This window comes from Pelophylax lessonae (genome assembly GCF_965119305.1).
Source record: "Pelophylax lessonae genome assembly, chromosome: 6".
NCBI classification, from domain to species: domain Eukaryota; kingdom Metazoa; phylum Chordata; class Amphibia; order Anura; family Ranidae; genus Pelophylax; species Pelophylax lessonae.
In genome coordinates, this window is record NC_138773.1 from 266,182,338 (window position 1) to 266,208,399 (window position 26,062).

General features: G+C 43.0%; 1 protein-coding gene across 2 annotated transcripts in view; it reads left to right on the plus strand.

Annotated features, from left to right (window-relative positions):
• KCNH7 (potassium voltage-gated channel subfamily H member 7) overlaps positions 1-26,062 on the plus strand; it is a 657,816-nt gene that overhangs the window by 559,245 nt on the left and 72,509 nt on the right. For both annotated transcript variants that reach the window (XM_082260896.1, XM_082260897.1), the window contains 3 exons: positions 4,613-4,865; positions 6,735-6,940; positions 12,923-13,019. In XM_082260896.1, coding sequence (XP_082117022.1) covers positions 4,613-4,865; positions 6,735-6,940; positions 12,923-13,019 — 556 coding nt within the window. The remainder of the gene's footprint in view (positions 1-4,612; positions 4,866-6,734; positions 6,941-12,922; positions 13,020-26,062) is intronic.

Sequence of the window (26,062 nt, forward strand, 5' to 3'; positions counted from 1 at the left end):
TGGGTTACCACAAGAGCCTGCCTGTTCCAGGACATTTGTTTTGGCCTTGACCGCAGGATTGGTGAGAGGGCTTTTACCCATCTGCAGGAAACAAGGACACAGCAGACAGCCAGAGTTACTTCACTTTGCCCTCACTTTCCAGAACCTGGGTCTTATTGAAGCCCTGTTATGCAGTCACAGAGTCTGGCTTGCTATACGGATACTGTCAGCATACCACAGTTACACTTTGCCTAGCAGGAGTTCTAAGTGCACCAACTAAAGTGGCTCGCCGAAGATACAAGGCCATATCCTTCTTCCAAGGGACTGCCATACGGGCACGCACACACATACTCAGGGCTTTGTAGTGTATGTGCGGGGTAATCTGACTTGGAAGTTAAGCCACTAAACGCTAAATTAGGTACAGTATTTGTAGTTGGGCCTGTGGTGTCAGGAGATAGAAGAGAGAAATCTGTCAATAGGAGAAAGTCGTTCTTCTGCTCTCCTCCCACCTGGACTCATAGCACCAATTTAAGTAGAGGCAGCCAAGCTTGTGCAAGGTTACTACATTGTGGTTTATTGTTGTTTTAAGTGCTTGCCTCTGCTTCTGGGGTCATTAACAGTTGAGGAATCCCCTAGAAGCAGCCTGATATAATACATCACTTTTGGTTCTTTAGCCAATTCATTCTGTTATTATTTGTAACTTCTTCACAGAAACCTTATAGTAAAGACATTTCTGTGTTTTATCATAATGTGTGTGTTTTCATTGGTCTTTGCACTTACACTATTGCCAGGTGTGCAAGAGGGGCTTAGACTGTTTTTTGGGTTAAGAGGCAGAGTACGGAGTCAATCATACTTAAGCGGCTCCTGCAGGGGTAGCGCTACATATGATTTTTGTTTTTCTCTTTTATTGGTTGAACCAGATGGACTTGTGTCTTTTTTCAACCCGACTAACTATGTAACTGCGTCCATTCATAACTGAAGCATAGTAAACTGGGTTTACAATGCTTCAGTTTGTAAATGATCAGGAAGCCGCCCAGCGCAGATCGCTTCCCATTAACCTTCTTAGCGGTATTCCCGAGCGTGGCTCGGGGTTAAATTTCAGAGCCAAAAGCGGTAACCCCGAGGGGTACCGCCAGAAGCATCACTGGATCCTGAAAGCAGGGTTACTTACCTTGTCACCGGGATCCAGCGATGTATCCCGGTGGTGTCTAGCGTTGGATCTTCCTCCCGATCCTCTCTGTGCCCCGGCTTCCATCTCCTGCGATGTGACGTTCGCAGGGGGGTGGAACCGGCGGCAAATTCAAGTGTAAAACACACCAAACACACTGATACAATGCAAAATAAAAAAAATCACATTAGTTTGCCCCTCAGTGCCCTTTCCTGCAGTTTTACTGTACTTTTTATGTACACGTGTGTGTATATATATATATATATATATATATATATATATATATACATACATACTTTAACTTATTTATAGTTTTTTATTATATTATAATTTATGATTTTGTGTTTATCATACCCGAGATGTTATAAAGAAGAACGCACAGTAAAAAAAAATCATATGTAAATAGTTGGTTTGGGCTGCTCATTCTTAAGAATTACATGAAAAATAATGGTACCGCTTTCAGCACCCAAAATCCGAAAGAATCATACCACCAGGGAGGTTAAGACAGCTGAGGCGGCAGAGAAAGGCATGTGCATTTGAGATTTGGGGTGCAATAGGCTGCACACACCTATGCTGTCTGTAAACTCTCTTTTTTAAACTATCCAGAAGGCCTCAAGCAATCAGTGACAGGCTCGGATATGTATTTGCAAGGCACGGGATTCCAAGGGAGAAAGTTGAAGACAACATGTCATTCTCAGCAGAGAGATATGTATTTTTGCTTTCCAGTGGGGAATTCATCAAGTTACCTGTAGTGCTGGATTTCATAAAACATCTCAAAAAGTCATTCAGAACGAGTGGTGAATCAGTGTAGAAGGTTCAGCAGTCAGCAGGATTACCTGCATGGAAGAACTGTAAGACTTTTTATTTTGATGTGACCATTGAAACGTGATTCCTGACTCATATTATAGTACAGTGTAATACTTATATTCTTTTGGTTAAAAAGAGGATTACTCTACTGTGCTGCTACTTGAACTATGAACTGCCTTGAAATCAGCAGAATAATTTCTAAATGGTTTCTTAAAGGTACTGCACTTAGGAATAACTGCAGCACTTAAAGAGAAGCTCCAGTCTCCCCCAAAAAATAAAATAAAACTCAGCAGCTACAAATACTGTAGCTGCTGACTTTTAATATTAGGACACTCACCTGTCCAAGGATCCAGTGTTGTCCTTGCCCAAGATGATTCTTCAATCGGCTTCGGGTCCAGGCACCGGCATCTTGAAGTGAAGCCAGGTATCCACTATACGTGTGTGAGCCGCTGTGTGCTTTGTGAATGGTCCTTCCGTGACCTGTGATGTATCCCAGGAAGGCAGGGGGGGAAGGGGAGGAGCTGAACTTCCACTGAGTTCGCTACGGCGATCTTACGGGAAGTGAGGGCGTTTACCTGTCAAAACCTGGTACCCGCTTTCCCCTCCCCCCAAAAAAGTGCCAAATGTGACAGAGGATGGGGGAGGATGTAAATAAGCGTAACTTCCCCTTTTGGGTAAAGTTCTGTGTTAACCACTTAAGCTACGGAGGGTTTTACCCCCTTTATGACCAGGCCATTTTTTGCTAGGTGACACTGCACTACTTTCACTGATAATTGCGTGGTCATGCAATGCTATACACAAACTAAACTAGACCTTTCTTTTGGTGGTGTTTGATCACCCCTGGGTTTTTATTCTTTATTATATAAATGGAAAAAGATTGACAATTTTGAAAAAAAAAACAATATATTTTACTTTCTGCTACAAAACATATCCAATTAAAAAAATAAAAAAATCTGATCTCTTAATTCCCCAAAAAAAAAAAAAAAAAAAAATTCCAATAAGTGTATATTGATTGGTTTGTGTGAAAGTTAAAGTGCCTTCAAACTATGGTATATATACTGAATTTTCTTTTTTTATATACTAGTGGTGGTAGTGATCTGCAAGAGTTAAAGCTGGACGGTGGGCAATCTGACACTAACTGGACACTTTGTTGGAAACGAACTGCCACTGACATCACCAGTGACATTATTACTGTAATCAGTGTTAATAATATGCACTGTCATTGTACTAATGACACTGGGCAGGAAGAGGTTAACATCTAGGGCGATTAAGGGGTGGAATATGTGCCTAACAAGTGTTTATGTGTGTGCTGTGTGCTGTTTTCACTGGGGATGCTTAGCAGGGACTGAAAAAACAACTGTCACTGAACACGGCTCTGTGCTGTTTGCACTCACAGAGCAGTGTTCTGTGAAGCCCAGAGCTGATCGCTGGGTGCTGGCGGTCAATTACTGGCTGGGACCCGGCGTTTTGATATGTGCTGTCAGCACAGCCAGGCGGGCGTGTCCCCTACCCGGAAATGCATAAAACACATATATATACGCAATTCTGCGCAGTCGTTCCGGACTTTCGCAGTAAATGTACAGTACGCGGTTGGCTTGCACTGGGAGAGTTTGAAGGCTACTGTTGCTTTTCGCTCTGAATTGATGGTCCCAGTGTATTCTGAGCCACTTAACAGGTCAAGAGTTCTTACTCCACTCATACTTTCTAACCTGCATGCTTGTTCTGTGTCAACTTTGCAGAAAGTGGTTAGAGAAAGCCAGGCAACTGTCATTTTCAGGAGGTCAGGAATGACAGCCTCCCTGTTTCTCTCAATACAGATTTAATTTATGAATGGAAACACTTTATTGAAGGAGGTTGAAGCTTTTTTTTTTTTTTAAACATTACCACTCATTTATAGAATTCTTTACATTAGGCGGAACTCATTTTCATGATCGTTTTCAGAAACTGTAATTTTAGCAATATAGAAATCTGCTGACAGCTATGAAGTGCAGGCAATCAGATATGCAGGCACATCCTTACTGCATCTTTCAGTTTTATTTCTTTGCCTGAATGTTGTGTGTTCTGATTGGGCAGTTTCAGCACTTCCTCAATACCTTCCTGCCTTCCACAGAACCTTATTGGCCAGAAAAGGAGCACATCATATTGATGGTCCAATAGCAGTGTGTGGGGGGGCTGTAGCATTTAGCTCCACCTCTGCCCGGAATTGTTGGACCTTTGCCTTACCAGAAGGACCTAGGATTTGGATGAAGCAGAGGACAATGACATTACTACAATTCTGGATACTTGTACTTTATACCTGGCAGCAGCTTTTAGTGTTCTTAAAGTGTCAACGTCCCTTGAACCATTTATGAAGACTAATAGATTCCCATTAAATTGTTCAAGTTTTCGACCAGCGTCACTGCTGAAAAAAATAACCTAAGGAAAAATATGCTCCTGCTTTCTAAGAATAGAAGGGTAATTTAAACATTGTCCCTTTTCTTCTCATTTGTAAAAAATGGTTCGAAACACGTTGGGGAATTTTAGACTTTCATAACTGTAGATGTTTGTTTTTTTTCATAGCCATCTTTTAAACTATTGCCTTCTGGAAATATTGGTCTTATCTCGGGTATACATTAAAATAAAAATTGTGATTCTTTTACTACTTTCATTTATATCTAGGTACTGAAGGGATTTCCAGAATGCCTGCAAGCTGATATTTGCCTGCATCTCAATCAAACGTTACTGCAGAACTGCAAAGCATTCACTGGAGCCAGCAAAGGATGTCTTCGAGCGTTGGCTATGAGGTTTAAAACTACCCATGCCCCCCCTGGAGATACTCTGGTGCACTCAGGAGATGTGCTTACTGCGTTGTACTTTTTGTCAAGAGGTTCTATTGAAATCCTTAAAGACGATATTGTTGTTGCGATATTAGGTGAGTTATTAGTATATAATAATTAGGTTCATCGGTAGAGCTGCAGCCATTATGGGACCATGTGCAAGAAGGATAATGCATGTCTAGGGCAGTACTTTGATGAGTTTGCCCATTTGAACCTTTAATTTATATTAGCTAAGTATTTTCCAAGTTCATCAAAACAAAAGGTGTTCAAAGACTCAGGCCCCTTTCACAAGGGTGATGAGATCTGGTCTGCCTGTGAGTTTTTGAGACGGAACTGATCAGACGATCCATTCACCCCTATAGACTGGCAGGCGTGAATGGACTTGTGTCCCTTTACACCCACCTACCTCTGATCTGATTGGGTCTGTTAAAAAAAAAAAACAGAAAGGGATCCGTCCTCCTCTGTCTAGGCAGATCGGATCGGAGGGCAGTCAGGTGCAAACAAAAAGCAGAGTTTGTTGAAACCCGACCGCCTATAGGGCAGAGTGGGCTCTGTTTATGTCCACTCTGCAGGCACAAATGTGTCATCCTCCTGTTCTGCTCTGATCAGCAGGGGAGCAGCAGGCAGATCCCCTGGTAATCAAAATGGAGTCCACCCCATGTGAAAGGGGCCATACAGTTAATTTGCTTTAGAAAACAGTCACATCCTGAATAGAAAAGCTTGTCCTCTGTCAGCATGTTGCAGAGAAGGATTAATGGAACCAATGGTCTCTCCAAAGAGGTCTGGCTCACCCCGGGCCCTTACTGGGTCAGTGCAAGAGCTCCCCAGTAAGCAGATTACAAAGCTATTGGTCTGACTCATAGTAACATAGTTAGTGAGGTTGAAAAAAGACATCAGTCCATCCAGTTCAACCTATGGACTCCGCAGGGAACATGTTAGAGGACGACCATTACTTACACACAGAGAGCAAGGGTCCTTCTCTACTGCATGCTGGCAGAAGGCAGGTTTTTCTACTTAGGCTGTGGCTACTTTCTAAAGAAAGCAAACTGTGAGACTTTGCAAACCTTTTGTTTGGATGCATTTTTTATTTAGATCATTAAAACTGAACGTTTAGTTGGGCATCTATCTGAATAAAATCAAATGAAACAGCTGCAGACAGTGCCATCCAATACTTTAGGACCTGCCTGTCTGCATTACATGGCAGGTCTGAATGTTTGATCAGGATGGTGTTCTTTTAAAGGGTTTATTACTGCGTAGGGTCATTTTTGGATTAACAAAGGAAGGCAGGTATTTTACACACCAAAATTTACTGCAGTCATCATAAATACAAATATGTTTCCGATTATAAAGATGCCCTTGACTGTGCCATTTTAGAATAGTCTAAAGCCTGGTACACACAGTAAGTGAGGCGCTCGCAATAATGTCTCTGTACTAACTAGTTGAAGTTAGTACAGTGATCTCCCTGCCAGAACACACTGGTCAGTGCTCGCAGCAATTGGCTGAAAGCGCTGATCAGCAGCTGGTTTTCCAGCATGCTTGTTCAATGGAGGCCATTTATGAGATCAGCTTCTGTCAAACAAGGACCTGTACACACAGGCCGAACACCGGCCAGTTTCAACCGGCTGATTTCAGCCAATATTCAGCTCGTGTTTATTGAGCTTTAAACTGGGATCTTGGAGCCTTTTTTGGCTGCTTACCAGTACTTGAGGTATACCTTTTACATTACATGAAGTCCATTCACCGGTGCTAATTTCCATTCTCTCAGAGCTGTGGTTCTATTTACTTTTATAGACACCTAGAAAACAGTGTGATACATATTGCTTTGCTGTTTAGTTTTTTTCTATGACTATCATATTAGGTATTTATTGGCGCATAGAGAGCACCACCAGGGATAAGATTTCTTTTTGCCTGTGCTTTGTGTTTGTATTGTGTACATTTTTACATGTTGATCTTTCTTACCTCAGGTAAAAATGATATTTTTGGAGAGATGGTACACCTGTATGCTAAGCCTGGGAAATCCAATGCTGATGTTCGAGCTCTGACCTATTGTGATCTTCATAAAATTCAGCGAGAGGAGCTATTAGAAGTTTTGGATATGTATCCGGAATTCTCAGATCAGTTTCTCACAAATCTAGAGCTGACTTTTAATTTAAGAGATGAAAGCACAAAGGTTTGCAGAGTCATATTTAATACGTTTAAACCATTTTTTAATTAGTATGTGTTAATATTACTTTTGCTGCTTAGTGCTTGCATATCGTACTTCGTAGAATTCACATAATGTTGTTTGTGGTTTGGGCTGCTTATTCTCCTACCAGTCAGTGGTTGACTGATGACTAAAAAGAACTCATATACTTTCTGATGGTTTCTAATTACAGAAACTTCTTTCATCTACCTGCTACAAAATAGCCAGAAGAATGAGCAATCTGGGAGACACTACTAAATAGACTGAGAAAAGTTGTACCTGCAACAACTTTAGTTCCATGCTAGTATATAATTAAAGAGGGTGCATATGGTGAAACTGCCACAGGGTCCAAAAGGTCAGGAGACCAATATTGTCTGCTATTCCCTTTTTTTCAGCCTTGCTTTCTGTGCAAAATAAAACAGCATTTTTTTTTTTTTTTTTTTTTACCAAACCATCATTTTTTCAGATTTCTGTTGCTTGAGTTTTTAGAAAACTTTTTGAAAAAGAAAATATTTAATATTAGCATCCCAAAAGTCATGTCCAGTGATTTATGATAGGATCCCTGTTCAGAATCTACACCATAGCCCTGTAGCTCTATTAGACATGCCTCATGGTATCATTACAGTGTCTGACCTTTGATACCTTGAAATGTAATCAACTTGATGCAGAGTCTTCATTGAATATAAACTGCAGTCCATTCCTTGTTAAAGTTGAATTTCAGGTATGGCAATTCTTACAGAGTTTTTACATAGCTTTGATCAATGTAAATATCTACAGTATATGCCGTACCTGTGGGATCCCAGTAGAAGCTGGAGATCCCTGTAGAAGGCACCGCTACTCCAGTGAACTCCTCTATCTTCTGGGTCTCAAGCCATTCAGGAAACACTTACCATTTTATTAGTTAATGCAAAGCCCTCTCTGATTGGACAAGGGGGAGAGGCAGGGTAGTGAAATTATGATTTCCAGCTTGTCCAATCAAAGAACACTTTGCATTCATTGAGAAAATGGAAAGGGTTCTCTGAATGGTGCCCGTGCTAAGCAGGCGACCTGTGTTCAGTAAGCAGAAGTGCAACCTCTTAGCATGGGACCTAGACACTGTAATCCCTGTAATGGGGAAAGATCTGGGCGTCTTGGTAGAGGATAGACTAGGCAATAGCATGCAATGTCAAGCGGCAGCTGCCAAAGCCAGCAGAATATTAGCATGCATTAAGAAAGGGATGTATTCCAGAGATAAGACTATAATCCTTCCACTTTATAAAACTCTGGTCCGACCACATCTGGAGTATTCTGTCCAGTTCTGGTCGCCAGTCCTCAGGAGGGATGTGTTGGAGCTGGAGAAAGTCCAGAGAAGGGCAGCTAAACTCATTAGGGGATTGGAGGACCTTAATCATGAAGTCTGCATTCGCTTGATTTATTCTCCCTGGAGAAGAGACGCCTGAGAGGGGACATGATAGCAATTTATAAATATCTCAATGGTGATCTTGGCATAGAAAAAAAGCTATTCAGTTGAAAGGATTGCATGAGGACTCGAGGGCATACAATGTGATTAGAGGAGAAGCGTTTTAACCTCAGGCAACGTGGGGGGTTCTTTACTGTTAGGGCTACAAGATTGTGGAATTCTCTACCACAAGAGGTGGTTTCTGCGGGAAGTAAGGTAGCTTTCAAAAGACTCTTAGACATACATCTCAAGGATCAGAATATTCAGGGGTATGTGAGATGATTACGGCCACACACACCTACACAGGTTGAACTGGATGGACTCTTGTCTTTATTCAACCTCACCTACTATGTAACTATGTAACTAGTGGTGGATACTACAGTGATGTTCAGCTTCCAGGGGATCCCACAGGTGTGACACATACTGTACATATTTACATTAATTTAAGCTGGACCAATGTAACTATATAAAAATTTTCATAGCTGGCATTCAGCTTGAAATGTTTCATAAGCTCTGCAGAAAGACAAAAGGCCCACTCCACGAGCTTGGTGTAAAAGTTGATAAACTTCCATAATCCCCGCTGCAGAGAGTTCACAATAGTTTAAAATTGATATTTCTGTTATAGGTAGACACCAGAAAACTGACTCACCCTTGGCTGCATATCCTTCTGGGGATCTAATGGGAAAGTCTCTCGGCTGGACCTCCCAAATCTAGTAGGACGTTGTGGCTCCTTTTAAAAAGGCTTTTACTGTTCCTCAGATAGTGGTTTTCCATTTATTCAGGGTTGAGAATCTATTAAAATTAACAGGATTTTGGAAGCCAGGCTGTTCTTCTCTGAAAGACTTGAGAAACTCCAAGCTCATTGGTAACCACAGAGCTGCCAAGGAGTTTATTTTAAACAGTTGCTTGGTGGGGTATAAACAGGGAAAACCTTGATTGTTAGCAGCAGGGAAGCTTATGCACTGTTTTTTTACAGGTTTTCCACTTTCTACCTTAACATGTAAAACTCCTTTAAAATGTAACCTACAGTATGCTTTAGAAAGCAAGACCCGCTCCAGTTCCCTTGCCCTCCTTTTTATTATTTTAAATATTATTGGGCCTCTTAGATGCAAGCTACTGGGTCTTATCAATGTTTTTTTTTTTTGATGAAGCATTTTATTGAAAATTTTTATAGGCATACAGGTAGGATTACATTGAATGAATATACAAAAATTAGAGAAAACCGAAATACAGTTTAAACAAACCTCAGTAGTTGTAACAATAACACGTGACAAGCGGCACACAGTTAATAACAAAGAACCTATTGAAGCGTACAAAGGAGAAAAGGCACGTGAGCTAGTCCAGAAAGTTAAGGCAGTTTGAGCCATAGGGAAGGCGTTTGAGTAACAAGAAGGGTTCGGACTAAGGGGGAATGCGTGCCCTAAAGGCGAAAGGCACTGTAGGATCCCTTGGCCGTATTAGAGGGAGATGTGGTCCATGCGATGGAAACGTAGAAGGTCCCTGGATACACGAACGGGGGGGCAGACACCCCCAAGGGGAACACACTGTGTCCGCGACCCCCGAACGTGCTCCCGAGGGGGCTGCTAGAGGACCATGTTCGGAGATAGAGGGAACAAGGGGAGCAAGCAGAGGGGAATGTGGGAGGGGGCAGATAAATGGTAGGTGAATGTGGACTACTGGGTCATCCACAATATTTTAGGGGACGGTGGGAGAAATCAGAGGGTGGAACAAAAGGGATGGGGATGTGGCAACGAGACAGGAACAGGACTTATCAATGTTTTTGCCCACATAAGACCTAGCAGTGTTTAAATTGTGCAGATTTCTGGCAGCTCCAACTCATTGCATGTAGACTTCTGAATCAAAGTGTAGGTGTCCATTATTCTGTATGGCCACATGCATGACTTGTCACAGAGTTACCCAGTCTAAATAATGCTTTACCATTTAAATGATGTTACTATTTAAGATTTAGATACAGGCTCATTCTTGAAAAGCAGCTCAAACTACCGACTTTTTTTGATAGCCAGTTATGTTTCTGCTTTTTATTTTGCCTAAAATCTGATTGGCTGGTATAGTTTAGAAGGGAGGCATTCTAATTTCTGCATCACTGTGGTTGGAGGCAAGATCTAACAGGCCATGTCTATGTGATTAAAGCGGAGTTCCACCCTCAGAATAATTTTTTTAACAAAAATAGCACATTAATATTAATACATCTCGCTTCACAAAACCGCTATTTGCATATTTATGAGTTTAACAGTGTATTTGTTTAGTGAAAATCTTACTTTTAAACCTGCTGCCTGTGCATTGTCATCTTTACTAAGGGCGTCTGAAACAGCAGTGTAAGACTTCCTGACCTTCTTCCTGATTGCTGTTCATTCTGGCTACCCAGAATGCAGCAGGAAATCCCGCACATGGGCAGTACTATGCTTTAGGCAGAGTACTGGTTGCTATAGAAACGTTGGCTCAGGAGGAAGTTGCCACCCTCTATATCCCTTCCCCGCCTCCAGGAAGACACATGAGAGAGAGAGAGAGAAAGAGAAACAGAGAGAAACATACTGCCAACTAGTACCTAGAAAACTCTTGTCTGGCTGATGGGGAACTTTACCCTCCAGCTGTTGCAGAACTACAAGTCCCATTATGCCTCTGCCTGTAGGAGTCATGCTTGTAACTGTCAGCCTTGCAATGCCTCATGGGACTTATAGTTCTGCAACAGCTGGAGGGCCGCCAGTTTGACGAAAATGGCACGCTGTTATGGGATCAGCACTTTGCACGGATGGACCGATGGATGCATGGCACGCTGTTATGGGATCAGCACTTTGCACGGATGGACTGATGGATGCATGGCACGCTGTTATGGGGTCAGCACTTTGCACGGATGGACCGATGGATGCATGGCACGCTGTTATGGGGTCAGCACTTTGCACGGATGGACCGATGGATGCATGGCACGCTGTTATGGGGTCAGCACTTTGCATGCATGGACGGATGGATGCATGGCACGCTGTTATGGGGTCAGCACTTTGCATGCATGGATGGATGGATGCATGGCATGCTGTTATGGGGTCAGCACTTTGCATGCATGGATGGACGGATGGATGCATGACACGCTGTTATGGGGTCAGCACTGGGTCCCCCAGCACAACCCCCCAAATCACCCTCCTAGTACCCCCTCCCCCCCCAATTCCCCTGCTAGAAGAAATCTTATCCTGTCACCTCTCAAATTCCCCATCCCAGCACCCCCCCCCCCCCCATGTCAGATTGTCCTGGGGGGGGGGGGATAAGAGAATTTGTACTAGCAGGGTGGGGAGAAGATGATTACTTCATGGTGGGATTGGTGACAGGATAAGATTTGTGCCCCCGAGTGCAGTTCTCCCTTTCTTCAAGCATCGCAGGCAGACCTCAGATACAGCGCGGCACATCCCTCTGTCATTCTCCTCTTCATATGTCAGAGCGGAGGAGGAGCAGAGGAGGAACCTAAGAGAGAAGCCGATTACTGAACTTTTGGCTTTGCACAGACAGCTGCCGAAGGAGAGATACGGCTGCAGAAGGGGAGAAGATTGCAGCTCAGGAATGACACTGGATGTCAGATCATCGGGACTATACAGAGTTTGTTATCCCCTCTCCTCCCAGCAAACAATGTGGAAAGGGGGCGGGTAACAAACTCTGTATAGTCCCGATCTGACATCCAGTGTCCTTCCTGAGCCGCAATCTTCTCCCCTTCTGCTTCTGCAGCCGTATCTCTCCCTCGGCAGCTGTCTGTGCAAAGCTTTAGGAATCGGCTTCTCCTCCACCGCTCCTCCTCCGCTCTGACATAAGGTAAGGAGAAGCCGAAGGACGCCGCTACAGTGATAGGAGTGTGAAGCCTGGCAAGAAGAGAGAGAGGGAGCACATCCCGCTCTCTCCTGTCAGTGTAATCAGTGTCACAGAAACACTCCTTACAGCGCCCCCTCCACCTCCCATGCTGCAAACACCGCCGGGATAAGCTGAGCCGAGTTCAGGTCGGGTCACTGGTCTCTGACACCCCGTGAGATGTGGGGCTGTGCCGCTGCGGTACTATAATAAATAAAAAAGAGTGGGGCTGCTGTGAGTAAAGGCAGACTAGGAACAGCATCAACCCACTGCCATGACAACGGCCCTCGAGGCGTCATTTCCTGTTTTAAAAAACGCGAGATGAGGAGAGGCCGATTGCCTTCTGGGAGTTATTACACACAGCTCCCATGAAGCAATGCGAATCAGGAAATGACGACATCGGCCGCGGCCGAGGAGGGGGGGAGGAAGCAAGAAGAAGGAGGAAGTGAACTTTATAATGAAGTAAAAATAAGGTAGGAAACTCAAAAAAAAAAAAAAAATGCCCAATTGATCTTGAGAATGCACAGCCCGAACTAAAACTGCAAAGTTGTGAAACAGGGTGGAACTCCACTTTAAACTTAAGTCATTTAAAAGTATTCATTGCCCTTATTGATATTTTAACATGAAGATCTGAGATAAAAGCCACTTCCATGGCTTACAATAATATGTGTGTTTTGTAAACCCAGGCTCAGCTGCTAAGAGGACATGTGGATGCTGACTTTGATGAAGAAAACTGCAAACTGAGAAGAAGAAAATTATCTTTTAAAGAAAAATCAGATGAAGGTAATTGGGTTTACCATATTTAAATATTTTTTTAAAGTCTGTTTTAAGGTTTAACAAAGGAGTATTCTATTGTACTTTATTGGCATAATAAGATGTTAGTATTATGTTTTTTAATTATATTCAGGGTCCTTTTTTTCTTCATCTCTTGTCTTATATACATAATATATATTGTCTTTCAAACACATTTTCACCTTATTATACAACAATATTTTACATTATTCCCACAGAAAATAAACATGCTGATCTGGAAATTATCAGCATTAAATAGAAGTGTAAAAAATGGTAGAAAGCAAAAAAAAAAAATGTGAAGAGAAATGCAGATGTAAATAGGAAGGAACATTGTACAACATTAACCACTTGCCGACCAGTCACGTTGACTGTACTGCGGCAAAGTGGCTTGTTATCGTCTGGCAACGTAGACCTACGTCACCAGACATTCCCCGCTCTAGGCATGCTCCCGCTGTATTCAGTTACAGCGGGAGTCGGGCCAGGGGAGGAGCGGCGGTGATCACCGCTGCTCTTCCCTGATCATCGGGGATCTAGTGTGGAAATTGTATAAACAAAGCGGGCGGATCTCCTAAGTGACAGACAGTGACAGATTGCAGGGTTCAGCATAGCTGAACCTGCGATCTGTCCCTGTGTCACTCAGTCACCTCCCCCCCCCCACACGTTAGTAAGCACCAGGCATACATTAAACCCTCCCTCTCCAATAAAAATTAACCCCTTCGCTGCCAGTGTCATTTTTGCAGTAATAGTGCATATGTATAGCACTGATTACTGTAGTAATGTCACTGCTACCCCCAAAAGTGTCAAAAATGTCATTCAAGGGTCCGATCTGTCCGCCGCAATGTCGCAGTCCCGCAAAAAAAAAACGCAGATCGCCGCTATTACTCGTTAAAAAAAAAAACACCAAAAATGACAGAAATCTTTCCCTTAGTTAGTAAACGCAATAACTTTTGCGCAAACCAATCAAAATACGCTTATTGCTATTTTTTTTACCAAAAATATGTAGCAGATAACAAATTGGCCTAAAATGCTAAAAAATTTAGATTTTTACATTTTTTTTGGGGGGGGGGGGATTTCATATAAAAAAATGTGAAAAATATTGTTATTTTTTCAAAATTGTCACTCTTTTTTTGTTTATAGCGCAAAAAGTAAAAATCGCACAGGTGATCAAATACTACCAAAAGAAAGCTCTATTTGTGGGGAAAAAAGGACATAGATTTAATTTAGGTACAGTGTTGCACGACCGCACAATTGTCCGTTAAAGTAACGCAGTCCTGAATCGCAAAATATGGCCTGGTCAGGAATGGGGTAAAACCTTCCGGTCATAAAGCGGTTAAAAATACGCTCATTGAGAATTTTCTTTGTCAAAGACATGTAGCTAAATACATTTTGGCCTAAATATATGACAAAAATTGAATATATTGGATATTTTTTAACTGTCAAAGTAGAAAAATATTGTTATTTTTTCAAAATTGACGCATTTTTAATTAATATCGCAAAAAATAAAAATCGCACAGGTGATCAAATACCACCAAAAGAAAGCTCTGTTTGTGGGGAAAAAAGGACGTAAATTTTGTTTGGGTACGGCATTGCATGACCGCGCAATTGTCAGTTAAATTCGCACAGTGCAGAATCGCAAAAAGTGGCCTGGACGTAAGACAGCAAAATCCTCCGGTGGTAAAGTGGTTAAGAATAATGTCAGTTCTAACAAATTCCTCAATTGTCATTTTCTCTCCATTGAAATTGGACAATACAAGACTAGACTGACAAAAAGACTTGCTGAATTGTAGAGAAAACAACATAAATTACTTAGGCTAGGTTCACACTTGTGCAGGCAAAGACTGCTCGCAAAATTGCATGTGTTCCTGACCTACAGGCAAAATGTGTTGCAATTTAGTAGGCACACAGGTTGCTATTAAGTTGTGCTGCGGCACTATGCGACTCGGTGTGGCACCCTGTAAAGAAAAAAAAGAAGCAAGGACTTCTTTCCCTGCGTTTCTGCAGGTAGGGCATCCCACTGAATTGAGTTGTTTACATACAGAACTTAGGTCACAGAGGTGTATACCTACAGTTTGGGCCTGTTTATCAGTATTTAAAAAATAAAACAAGCAAAGTCCGGTGCTACAGTCTTTGGAAAGAATAGCATCCAATACTCTTAATAAAATAATCTCATAAACATGCTGCTTATCAGTAAACTACTGGATATGGTAGAACCTTGAAGACCAAACCAAGACACCAGAGCGCACAGGGTTGTTGTTATAGAAAGTGGTTCTGAGCACAGTATAACTTGTAAACTTCAGAACTGGTATAATACCAATATATAAAATGGACTGAAAGAGCCTGACCCCTCTTTCACTTACTGGTAGTGTACATAGAAAAGTGTCCTTAAAGGAAAGTCTGTGGGCCAGTATAAAGTTCAAATTAAGCATCTACTTTATTGATGAGTAAGGCCAAAAAGTTTAAATAGCCACAAATAGAAAAATGATATGCTCACATACAATCCTGGGGCTCCTACAATGTAGACCGGCAGAGTAGGTGGTACCAAACAGGGTGTAGCCCATAGGGGGGTCAAACCATCAGGGCATATAGGGCATATAGGTAGACTTCCACACCATTTGATCTGGTTGGATGGAAGGGCAGAAAACTCTGGTGCTCACCCAGGGTCCACACCACTTGAAGTGAATACGGATGGGCTGAACACCCCCCTGTTCGGTTCACACTAGAACACCTCGAACAGGGAAAAAGTTCTAGCGAACATGCAAACTCCATTAAAGTCTATAGGACATGAACATGAAAAATAAAAAGTCCTATTTTTTAACATTTATATGCAAGGTATTGCCATAAAAAATGTATGGGGACCTGTATCAGAATCAGGCTCAGTATTTAAACCTGTAAAGAGCAGCGGCACCCTGACAGATAGCTCTGACAACGGAGTAGTGGTCCCTGCTAAGGTCAGGCGTACTTGACTCCTATATTCTATTGCTGAGCTGCAACAATCGCAGGGTTCTCGTATACAGCATAGTGGCAAGCACCAGCGGCCTAATAAATCCTGGTCATAGTCAAACCAGTTCAGTTGAAGCTGGTGCGGTGGCTAGCACAAGTAGTGTCAATAATTCAAAGACGGGCCTGTAGAGCCTATAGTGTCCTTGCTGATGCGCTTGCAAATCCTGATGGGAGCCCACCACTTCTGCAGCGTCTGGACTTCCCCCATTCACTGACCAACCAAGCCAATTGTACTCCCCTTGGTTTTTATGAGCTGTTTTCCACGAAAGATCTGTACAGATCTATTGTGGTTCAAAGCAGTTTATATGCTGATCAGTTAATCACCGAAATCCAAATTTGACCTTTGCCAGAGAATTTGCATGGAAATGTATCAATGTTTCCGAATTTAAAACTTTTCTGGGCCTATCCCTCCCCATGGGCATTACTAAAAAGGAGTGAGTTGCGATCATATATATGCCCATGTTCTCTGCTGCCATGACCAGGATTAGATACGAGCAAATCTTGGGGTTCATTCACTTCAGTGACAATGAACTCTGTCGTCCTCGGGGTGACCCTGGATATGACTGGCTCCACAAAATTCGGCCCCTCGTAAATCACTTCAACCAGAAGTTTGCAGCCTTGTATACGCCCCAACAAGCTGTCTGCATTGATGAGTCCCTGATTACATTTTTTGGCCGCCTTGCTTTCAAACAGTTTCTACCCAGCAAGCGTGCCAGATATGTGGTCAAGATGTATAAGCTCTCTGACAGGGCAATAGGCTATACATGTATTTTCCGGATTTACGAGGGAAAAGATAGCAATGTGGAGCTCCCCAACTGCCCAGACTACATGGGGAGCAGCGGCAAGATTGTTTGGTATTTGGTGTCACCCTTATTCGCAAAGGGGTACCATTTATACGTGGACAATTATTACACAAGCGTGCCAATTGTTTGTCACTTTTTTGATTTTGGAATTGGCGCATGTGGCACCGTGCAACCTAATCGCTGCGGCTTCCCCCAACGGCTTGTAGATTCCCCACTTAGACGGGGGGAGATAGCCTGCTTGAACTGTAATAACTTGCTTGCAGTGAAGTGGAGGGACACACAGTAACTGTCATTCTGTTTAGAATGTTTTCGATCTGTCCTCCATTCACGCAGATACGACAGTCCAAATTGCAACAGTGACTGGTGTTGTTGAGAAGCCACTCTGTGTCCATGAATACAACCAAAAGTGAAAAAAAAGAACATTGCATGTATGCCCATCATTAGAAGTGGGTGGATGCTGGGAGGTCTAATGGTCAGCATACCTCACACTTTCTGGTATTGTTTTTTACAGCCAGCGGTTGGCTTTCATGTAAAAGCAATCCTAGCAGATAATTAGCTGCTAGACTGCTTTTACAAGTAGTGGGAGGAGGGGTCACCCCCCCTCCCGCCGCCTTCCACGGTTTTCTCGGTCTCTTCTGTCCAACTGGGGAATCTGAGACTGCAGCCATGTCAGCTGACCATAGAGCTGATCGGAAACCAGAATGGTTTCAACCATCTCTCTCAGAGAGATGGTTGAAACCATGTCCTCAGAGACCAGAAGCTGCGAGCATTTCATGACTTTAGTTTCGCCAGATATAAACAGCGCCATTGGGACCGATAGGGATGGTGAGGAAACAAGTGGAAAGCAGAAGGTCTCTTCTACATGCCAAACCTAAACTTTGCCCATTTAGGTATCATTAAGGAATCAGATCCCATGAATTTAATGAAAGCACGCATCTGAACAGGGATTCTTTCCATTTTAATATTGAAATCAAAGGAACCATTTGTAATCCACGTTAATGTAATCTATGGTCTAGAATCTGAAGCCATGATTGCATTTTTTGTACAGTCCAGTGATTTTTAGTCACCATTCATTATCTATTTTAATTTCCCCCACATCCCACCACATTCTAGGCATGTGAAATCTGTCCACCGTAGTTTAAAATGAGGAACCGCAGCACGTGTTCTGTCACTTTCCATAATCTTTCCTATCCTTCCACTGGGCCGCTAAGAAAAGAGCTTAATTAACAACCTGCTTGGTCCGGTGGCTGACCTTTTCCTGGCAAATGTAACGATACAGTGTTGATAGATTTAAGATGGCATAGCCTACAGGCTTTTCAGTCTGCTGGCAAAATGCAGAGACACCTAATACAATGAAAAAGGAATGAGGCACCTGCAAGCAATTAGCAACTGAACATAATTGTAGTGTACGTACAGCTGTCTGGTGGAATCCATGTGGAAACATTCATTTCATGGCAGATTCATGACTACATCTAAGGGAATATATAGTGGTTTTGTATATATATTCTCTTTATTGATTATAAGATCTAAACAAATGAAATGTATATGTATATATTTTTTCTGTTATTATGTAGTCTTCTGCCCACCCAGCAGGTCATATTCTAGTGTACACATAATGTCTTGCCATACAAGTACCCCAGCTCTAAGCCTAGCAGGCCATGCAAACATGGTCTCCGGTTCCTCAGTCTGTTTTCGGTAAGATCAGAGAATCAAAAAAGCAGATCCCACACAGTCCATCAAAGTAAAAAAAAATGTCTACTATTGGTGCCTTCAATCTGTATTTGACCACATACTGTATTTCACTCAGCATATCAGTGTACTGGAGTGCAATTCCATTTGAACTCCAGGCAGATATAAAGTACCCAAATTAATGTAAAAGTTTGGTGAATGGTCCAATATCTCAATGGCAACATGGGCCAGGTGCGTGCGTATGCACATGGCTATCTAGAGACACGTCGAGAAGCTCCACATAGCGTGGAGTACACGTGACCATCAGGGTACACCCGCTGTGGGCAGTTGAACTTAGTCAGTGTGAGAAGTAGGGTCACAGTACAATGGAGCAACGAGTGAACATCTAATTCTGATACAAATTGACGAAAAAGGACGATGGAGACGCATGAAATGTCGGTGAAAGTGTACAGGACGGAAGCCGGGGGCAGACAATGGGTTTACGACTGGTTCAAATGCTTTCACGAGGGGAAATTAAACGACTGAGAAAGGGCACATTTGGGTCGGCTGGAACCCCAGACATGATTGAACGAGTGCAACAAATGCTGATGACTGACTCTACAATCGATGGTGGAGAAATTGGGCATTGACAAAGGACACGGTTTGCACCATCATCAGCGAATATTTGGGTAAGCGTAAGATCTTTTCCCAGTTTGTGCTGCACAAGCTGACAGATGCCAGGATCCATCCTTTGTGCAAACCATTGTCACAGGGGATGAGACCTGATGCTACCAGTTCGATCATCCATAATCCAAGTGGCAAGCAATGGAATGGCGTTCACCATCATCCCCATGACCCGAAAACAGTCGCCTGCAAAAGTCCAATGTCAAGACAATGAAGAGCGTCATAAAAAGGTGCAAGTTTTGCAGACCTGGTGGCAATCCAAGAATGTGTGACAGCGGTTTTGTGATTTTTTCCTAAAGAGGCCTTTGCTGACAGTTTCCAGAGGCTTTATAAACATTGTCCAAAGTGTGTTGTGAAGGATGGCGATTATTTTGAAGGCTAATAAAGGTAATTTGTTTCTATCTTCTGTTTTGTTTGTTATCTGATACCATTAATTGAACTTTTTAGACACCTCGTATATGTATTTTTAAATGCAAGTACTGTAATTACCTGGATTTGGCTTGGTAACAGACTCTTGCAGGCCCATGTACAGCAGAGCACAAACTGGGAGATGGAGAAGAAGCACACGGAGCCAATCAGTTCATATGCTAACAAGCATGTCGATGGGAGGAAAAACCAAAGAGACAGAGATAAACTCCTCAGTCTGCCTATTTTCCTATTTTTTATAATTGTACACAGTATGTGCTGTTTGCTTGACTTTCAGCTTTAGGACCGGTTCAAAGAGAAGGGCTGGAGCCCCAGGTAGTGCAGAGCAGAGGTGTTTCCCGTGTAGAGAACAATTCCGGGCTCAGTGCCCACAGAGGGAGGACTGAGGCAGATCTCACAGCTAAAGTATTGAAGGCATTACAGAAACTTCTCCTTGCCAAGAAGGGGCAAACTTCAGGGGGCCTCAGTGAGAGAGCCAACTAAAAACCCAGACAGAAACTGGAGTTACAATGGTCTGAGGAATCTGAAGTCAGAGCATGGGTGTAGAAAGAAGACCCTAAAATGTTCAGCTACGCCTTTACCCAAGTTGAATTACATGCCACCTGAGCTGGGAAAATGGCACAGAAAATCAATGCTTCTGGAATGCTGTTGGATCCTTTTAACAGTTAGCACCACAGCATAGGAAAAGCTGGGACCTCTCACCCCGAGGGCTGCATCGCTGGGCACAGGGTGTAAGATTCTGGTACCTTTGGTACCCTTATTTCCCATTTCTACCTTAATATTGCGTCCCACCTTGCTAACTAGGTGGAACGCATACACCTTTAAAGTGGAGTTCCACCCTATTTTTATACTTACCTCCATCTTCTCTCTCCGGGTCACCTGAAAAAGAAATGGATAATCGCATATTTTTTTTTTTTTTTACTTACCTCGTAGCGAAGAAAAAATACTTACCTTACTTCCTTCCTCCTTCCTCGGCCGCGGCCTGTCGTCACTTCCTGGCTCTGCAATGATTCCTGAGAGCTGAACGTCATAGCTCCCAGGAATCATTGCGCCTGCACCGGCCCCGACGTCAGTTCCGGGTCGCGCGCGTCATCCCCTTCTAAACAGCTTCTGGGCATGCCCAGAAGCTGTAGAGGGATGACGCGCGCGACCCGGAAGTGACGTCGGGCCGGCGCAGAGCATCGTGGGACCAAAGAAGGCGGAAGAAGACGCCGAAGGGGATCTCGCTGGCTTCAAGCTGCCCACATCTGAGATGGCAGCGCTGGACAAGACGTTTGCAAGGTAAGTATTTGTCCTAACAGGTAAGTGCAACCCGGGACAGATCAGAGGCTAGCCATTGTGGAATGTACTAGCCCTGACTGTCCCGGGGGTATTAAAAAAAAAAAAAATCCAGGGTGGAACTCCGCTTTAAGAACGATGACATCATCACCGAGCGCCGCTATGAGCGGCTATTTCAATCGCCGGTTTTCTCTCACTCATTGCTCGTTCAAACCGCATGCTTGACCAGTCTTGTCCTATGCTGCCGGAGCTTCTAGCTATTCCTTTGCCTGAACAAAACCGGAACCTCGCTACCGATCCCGTATCTCGCTACCGGATCACTCTCTTGCTACTGGACCTTGCTACTACTAACCCAACTAGTGATAAGTACCCCACAGGGGATTTCTCCCTAACTAACTTACACTATCTACCTCTGCATACTAAAGGACTGTTACTATGTTAGCACTATTTCTATCATCTGCATAACTTCATAGATTGCTAGCTCTTGAGCCTACCATCATCTACATCATTGCACTAGGTTACTCTCTCTTGTATACTTCATCTGCTGTCCCCTACCACCTGTTACTATACATGATTGCTAAACCTATCTGCATACTACCTATTATCACCTACCACTCTCCTGAATATTACTACTGAGTGCTCACCATTTCTAACGCCTGTCTCTCACCTCTATACTATCATATACATCCTATCACTCCAGGAACATCATATTGAGTGTATGTATATTTGCATAAAGCAGGCTGTGCACGGTGATGAGTCCTGAGAGTTGGATATGTTTGTTCAACACATCTCTACATGACTACTGAGTGTAATAATTCTGCAGCTGCAAATCCATTCACTAACAAAAAACGCAAGAGCGTTACACAGGGCTGCTATTGCTGTCACCGCATCCGCTGCATTGCTGATCGGGTCCACATCCACTTTACTTCCACACTGTCAATGCTGGACCTTTGGGCCTACAGATTTCCAGTCGGCACCTCACAACTCGCTGCAGACATCCAAGAGCCTGTGCAGGGACATCCTGTTTCCCAGGACCTGGGTATCGGCTGGATTGGTGAGCGAGCAGAAGCCCATCTTATCTCTAAAGCTTCACCTAAAGACACTGCAAGCAGACACCTTTATACCTAACCAATTGGAGAGTTTTTGCTTGGAAAAATACATCAATTCCATTCAGCTTTATTAGCCTGCTACTGCACAGTAACATTTCAGGGCCTCACCATAGATCATGGCTACTCATGTTACATGAGCCTTCTCTCACCAAATAAATCTCTGCTCATAGAACCTGTGGCAGATTAAAACCTATTTATAGGTATACAACCATTTTAATAAAGGGGAACTCCTACACAAATTGTATAGATTGTTTACTTCATATTTCCTATGGCATCAGGGCCTAGAGGGAGCTGACTGACTAAAAGTCTTCTCTTACCCCTTTTGCTTCTGGGGTATTAAATCTGTTAGAGCCTATTTATTATAGCCATTTTACCTTTTGCTATTATCAGTCAAATTGAGGTATACCTATAGCATAGCTTGTTGACTTAATCTTCCAGTATTCCATCAAGTGTTGACTTACAAACCTCTCTAATTATGGGTGTCTTTGCATTTGTATGTTCTGCTTGAAGTACACTATATTACCAAAAGTATTGGGACACCTGCCTTTACACACACATGAACTTTAATGGCATCCCAGTCTTAGTCTGTAGGGTTCAATATTGAATTGGCCCACCCTTTGCAGCTATAAGAGCTTTAGGTCTTTTGGGAAGGCTGTCCACAAGGTTTAGGAGTGTGTCTATGGAAATGTTTGACCATTCTTCCAGAAGCACATTTGTGAGGTCAGGCACTGATATTGGACGAGAAGGCCTGGCTCACAGTCCCTGCTCGAAGTCATCCCAAAAGTGTTCTATCGGGTTGAGGTTAGGACTGTGCAGGCCAGTCAAGTTCCTCCACCCCAAACTCACTCATCCATGTCTTTAAGTTCTTGCTTTGTGCACTGGTCCAAATCATTTGGTGGAGGAGGGATTATGGTGTGGGGTTGTCTTTCAGGGGTTGGGCTTGGCCCCTTAGTTCCAGTAAATGGAACTCTTAATGCATTAGCATGCCTCGACATTTTGGATAATTTCATGCTCCCAACTTTCTGGGAACATTTTGGGGATGGCCCCTTCCTGTTCCAACATGACTGCGCACCAGTGCACAAACAAGGTCCATAAAGACATGAATGAGCAAGTTTGGCTTGACTGGCCTGCAGAGAGTCCTGACCTCAACCTGATAGAACACCTTTGGAATGAATTAGAGCAGAGACTGTGAGCCAGGCCTTCTCATCTAACATCAGTGCCTGACCTCACAAATGTGCTTCTGAAAGAATAACAATCCCATAGACACACTCCTAAACCTTGTGGACAGCCTTCCCAGAAAAGTTGAAGCTGTTATAGCTGCAAAGGGTGGGCCAGCTCAATATTGAACCCTACAGACTTGGATGCCATTAATGTTCATGTGCATATAAAGGCAGGCGTCCCAATACTTTTGGTAATATAGTGTCAGAACCCAGAGTGTCAGAGGGCTTGCAAGGTCAGGAAAACCGCTGGGGACAGGCAGCTTCCACCGGCCCTTGCAGGGGTAGGGCTACAGCAGCTTAATGTTTATCATTATGAAAAAAGTTTAAAACCACCATCTAAGAAACTTAAAATGTTTTCTTTTACAATATTTTTATTGAAAAAAGACAAACTCATAGAATTGAACAGATGCCAAGGCCAGTGGCGGACAAAAATTCGAACAGGATGAGAATCAAATTAATTCTCAGAAGTATTGCTTTAAATTCCTGAGCTTTATGAAGTGAAGTAGAAAAGGATAAAAGACAACATTACTGGAAATATTGGGTGAGATTTACTAAAAATTTTAGCGTGCAAAATCTGGTGCAGCTCTGCATAGAAACCAAGCAGCTTCCAGGTTTTTTTGTCAAAGCTTAATTGAACAAGATAAAGTAAGAAGCTGATTGGCTACCATGCACAGCTGCACCAGATTCTGAATGCTCCAGTTTTAGTAAATCTTCCTCAATTTTTCTTAGGTTCCAGACCTTTAATCGGGTGTCCTCTTCCAGAACATGCATTATTGCTGTCTTCTGGTATATTCTCTGCATACAGTTGATCTTGCCAAAGTGTGCTTTGTCTACTAAGAAAAATGTTTACTTAAATGTTACATATCCAGTATACAGGAGCATACATACAAATATCAAATGGGCCTTCTGACTAGATATATAAACAGAGACATTCTGTTCTCCATTGCTTTTCTGTTTGTTGACTATTTATATGCTGCCAGTTTGTTGAAATTGTAACAGCATATGGCATTGAAATACAGAATGAACCCGCCACAGTTTGGGAAAGAGCATTCATTTTTATACTGAACAATGTCATAAATATAACCGAAAAACAACACTTCTGTTACTCATATCTGGAAAAGACACTGACTTTAATCATACTGATTAAAATAGACTAAAACCGATACATTTCACTCAAAATATGGGCTGAGTAAGCAAGGGAACTTGGCAGCAGTTGCAGTTTTGCTATACCCGTATATCTTTTATAACCTCAGATTTTATCTGAAACCGTTTTAACATGACACTGAAGATTTAAAGGCACGCTGCAACTCAGTGTAAACGTTTTAGGGCCTGGTACACAAAAGAAATAAAAACTGACAGATTGCTTTACTAACACAAGCGATGTTAGTACAGCAAAATAAACAAAACAATGTATGTCAGCACTTCTTAGTGCACAAAGAGCTGCATGCAGTAGGTGTAGATCTACAGAAAACACCCTCTCATAAATACAGGTCTAAAAAAATGAAGCGCTCCATTAAAAAAAAAAAAAAAGGATATTACACTTGTGCAAAATAAAAAGGTGTCCAATTATATAATAGCAGTACAGGCGGTCCCCTGGTTACAAACAAGATAGGGACTGTAGGTTTGTTCTTAAAGCGGAGTTCCACCTAAAAGTGGAATTTCAGTTCATTTGCTTCCTCCCCCCCTTCGGTGCCACATTTGGCACCTTTCAGGGGGTAGGGGGGAACGGGTACCTGTTTTTGACAGGTACCCTTCCCGACTTCCGGGAGACGGCGCCGCGGCGCTGTCCCTCGGAAACTTGGCCCCTCCTCCTTCCCCTGCTGCTGAGCCAATCCGTATGCACAGCGCGCTTTGCGCATTAGGGACCCGCCCGTGAATGGCAATGGCGGTGGCAGCACCCGACAGCCGATGGAAACATCGGCTATGATGCCGACATCGCTGGCCTCCAGGACAGGTAAGTGTCCTAATATTAAAAGTCCCTCACCGGCGATGTCGGCTGTGATGCCGACATCGCTGGACTCCGGGACAGGTAAGTGTCCTAATATTAAAAGTCAGCAGCTACAGTATGTGTAGCTGCTGACTTTTAATCTTTGGAGGGGGAGATGGGAGGCTGGAACACCGCTTTAATATGAATTTGTATGTAAGTCGGAACAGGTACATTTTTTAAGTGTAGCCCCAGCAAAAAGAATAATTTTTTAGTTTTTTTGGATAGCATAGGGAAGGGTTAACACCCCTGTACCACTTGTTTTGCTGTCTGTACCCCTGTTCAGAAGATTTCACCTCACTTTCTGTCCCTATGAAAACTGGATTTTGAACATTTTGGGTTGTTGTAGAAACCAGGATTAGTGATAAAGCTTCATTAGAGACACCTTTTTCCCATTAGAACTCTTCCAGGAGTGAATTTCCTTTCCTAAGGATAGATTTCTCCTCACTTCCTGTTGTCTCCCTCCGTTTGTAAGTAGGAGTCATTTGTAAGTCGGATGTTTGTAACCCTGGGACTGCCTGTATTGTGAATTAGTGATAGACCAATATAGTTTTTTTACCGCTGATACCGATACCGATATTTTGGTCATCGGATATCAATATCGGCCGATATCTGCCGATATTTTCGGACAAATTAAAAAAAATGTATTTATTTATTTATTTTTAATGTATACAGGTACTGTGGTGGAGGGATCTGGGAGTCTAAAAGACCCCAAACCCCTCCTCTGCACTTAAAGGAATTAAAACGCCAATTTTGGCTGTTTTGAATGCTGTCTGTATGCTTTTTTAATTCGGCACCGCCAGTACCCGGAAGTGATGTCATGTCATGACCCGGACGAGCCGCGGAAGGCGGCGGGTGGGGG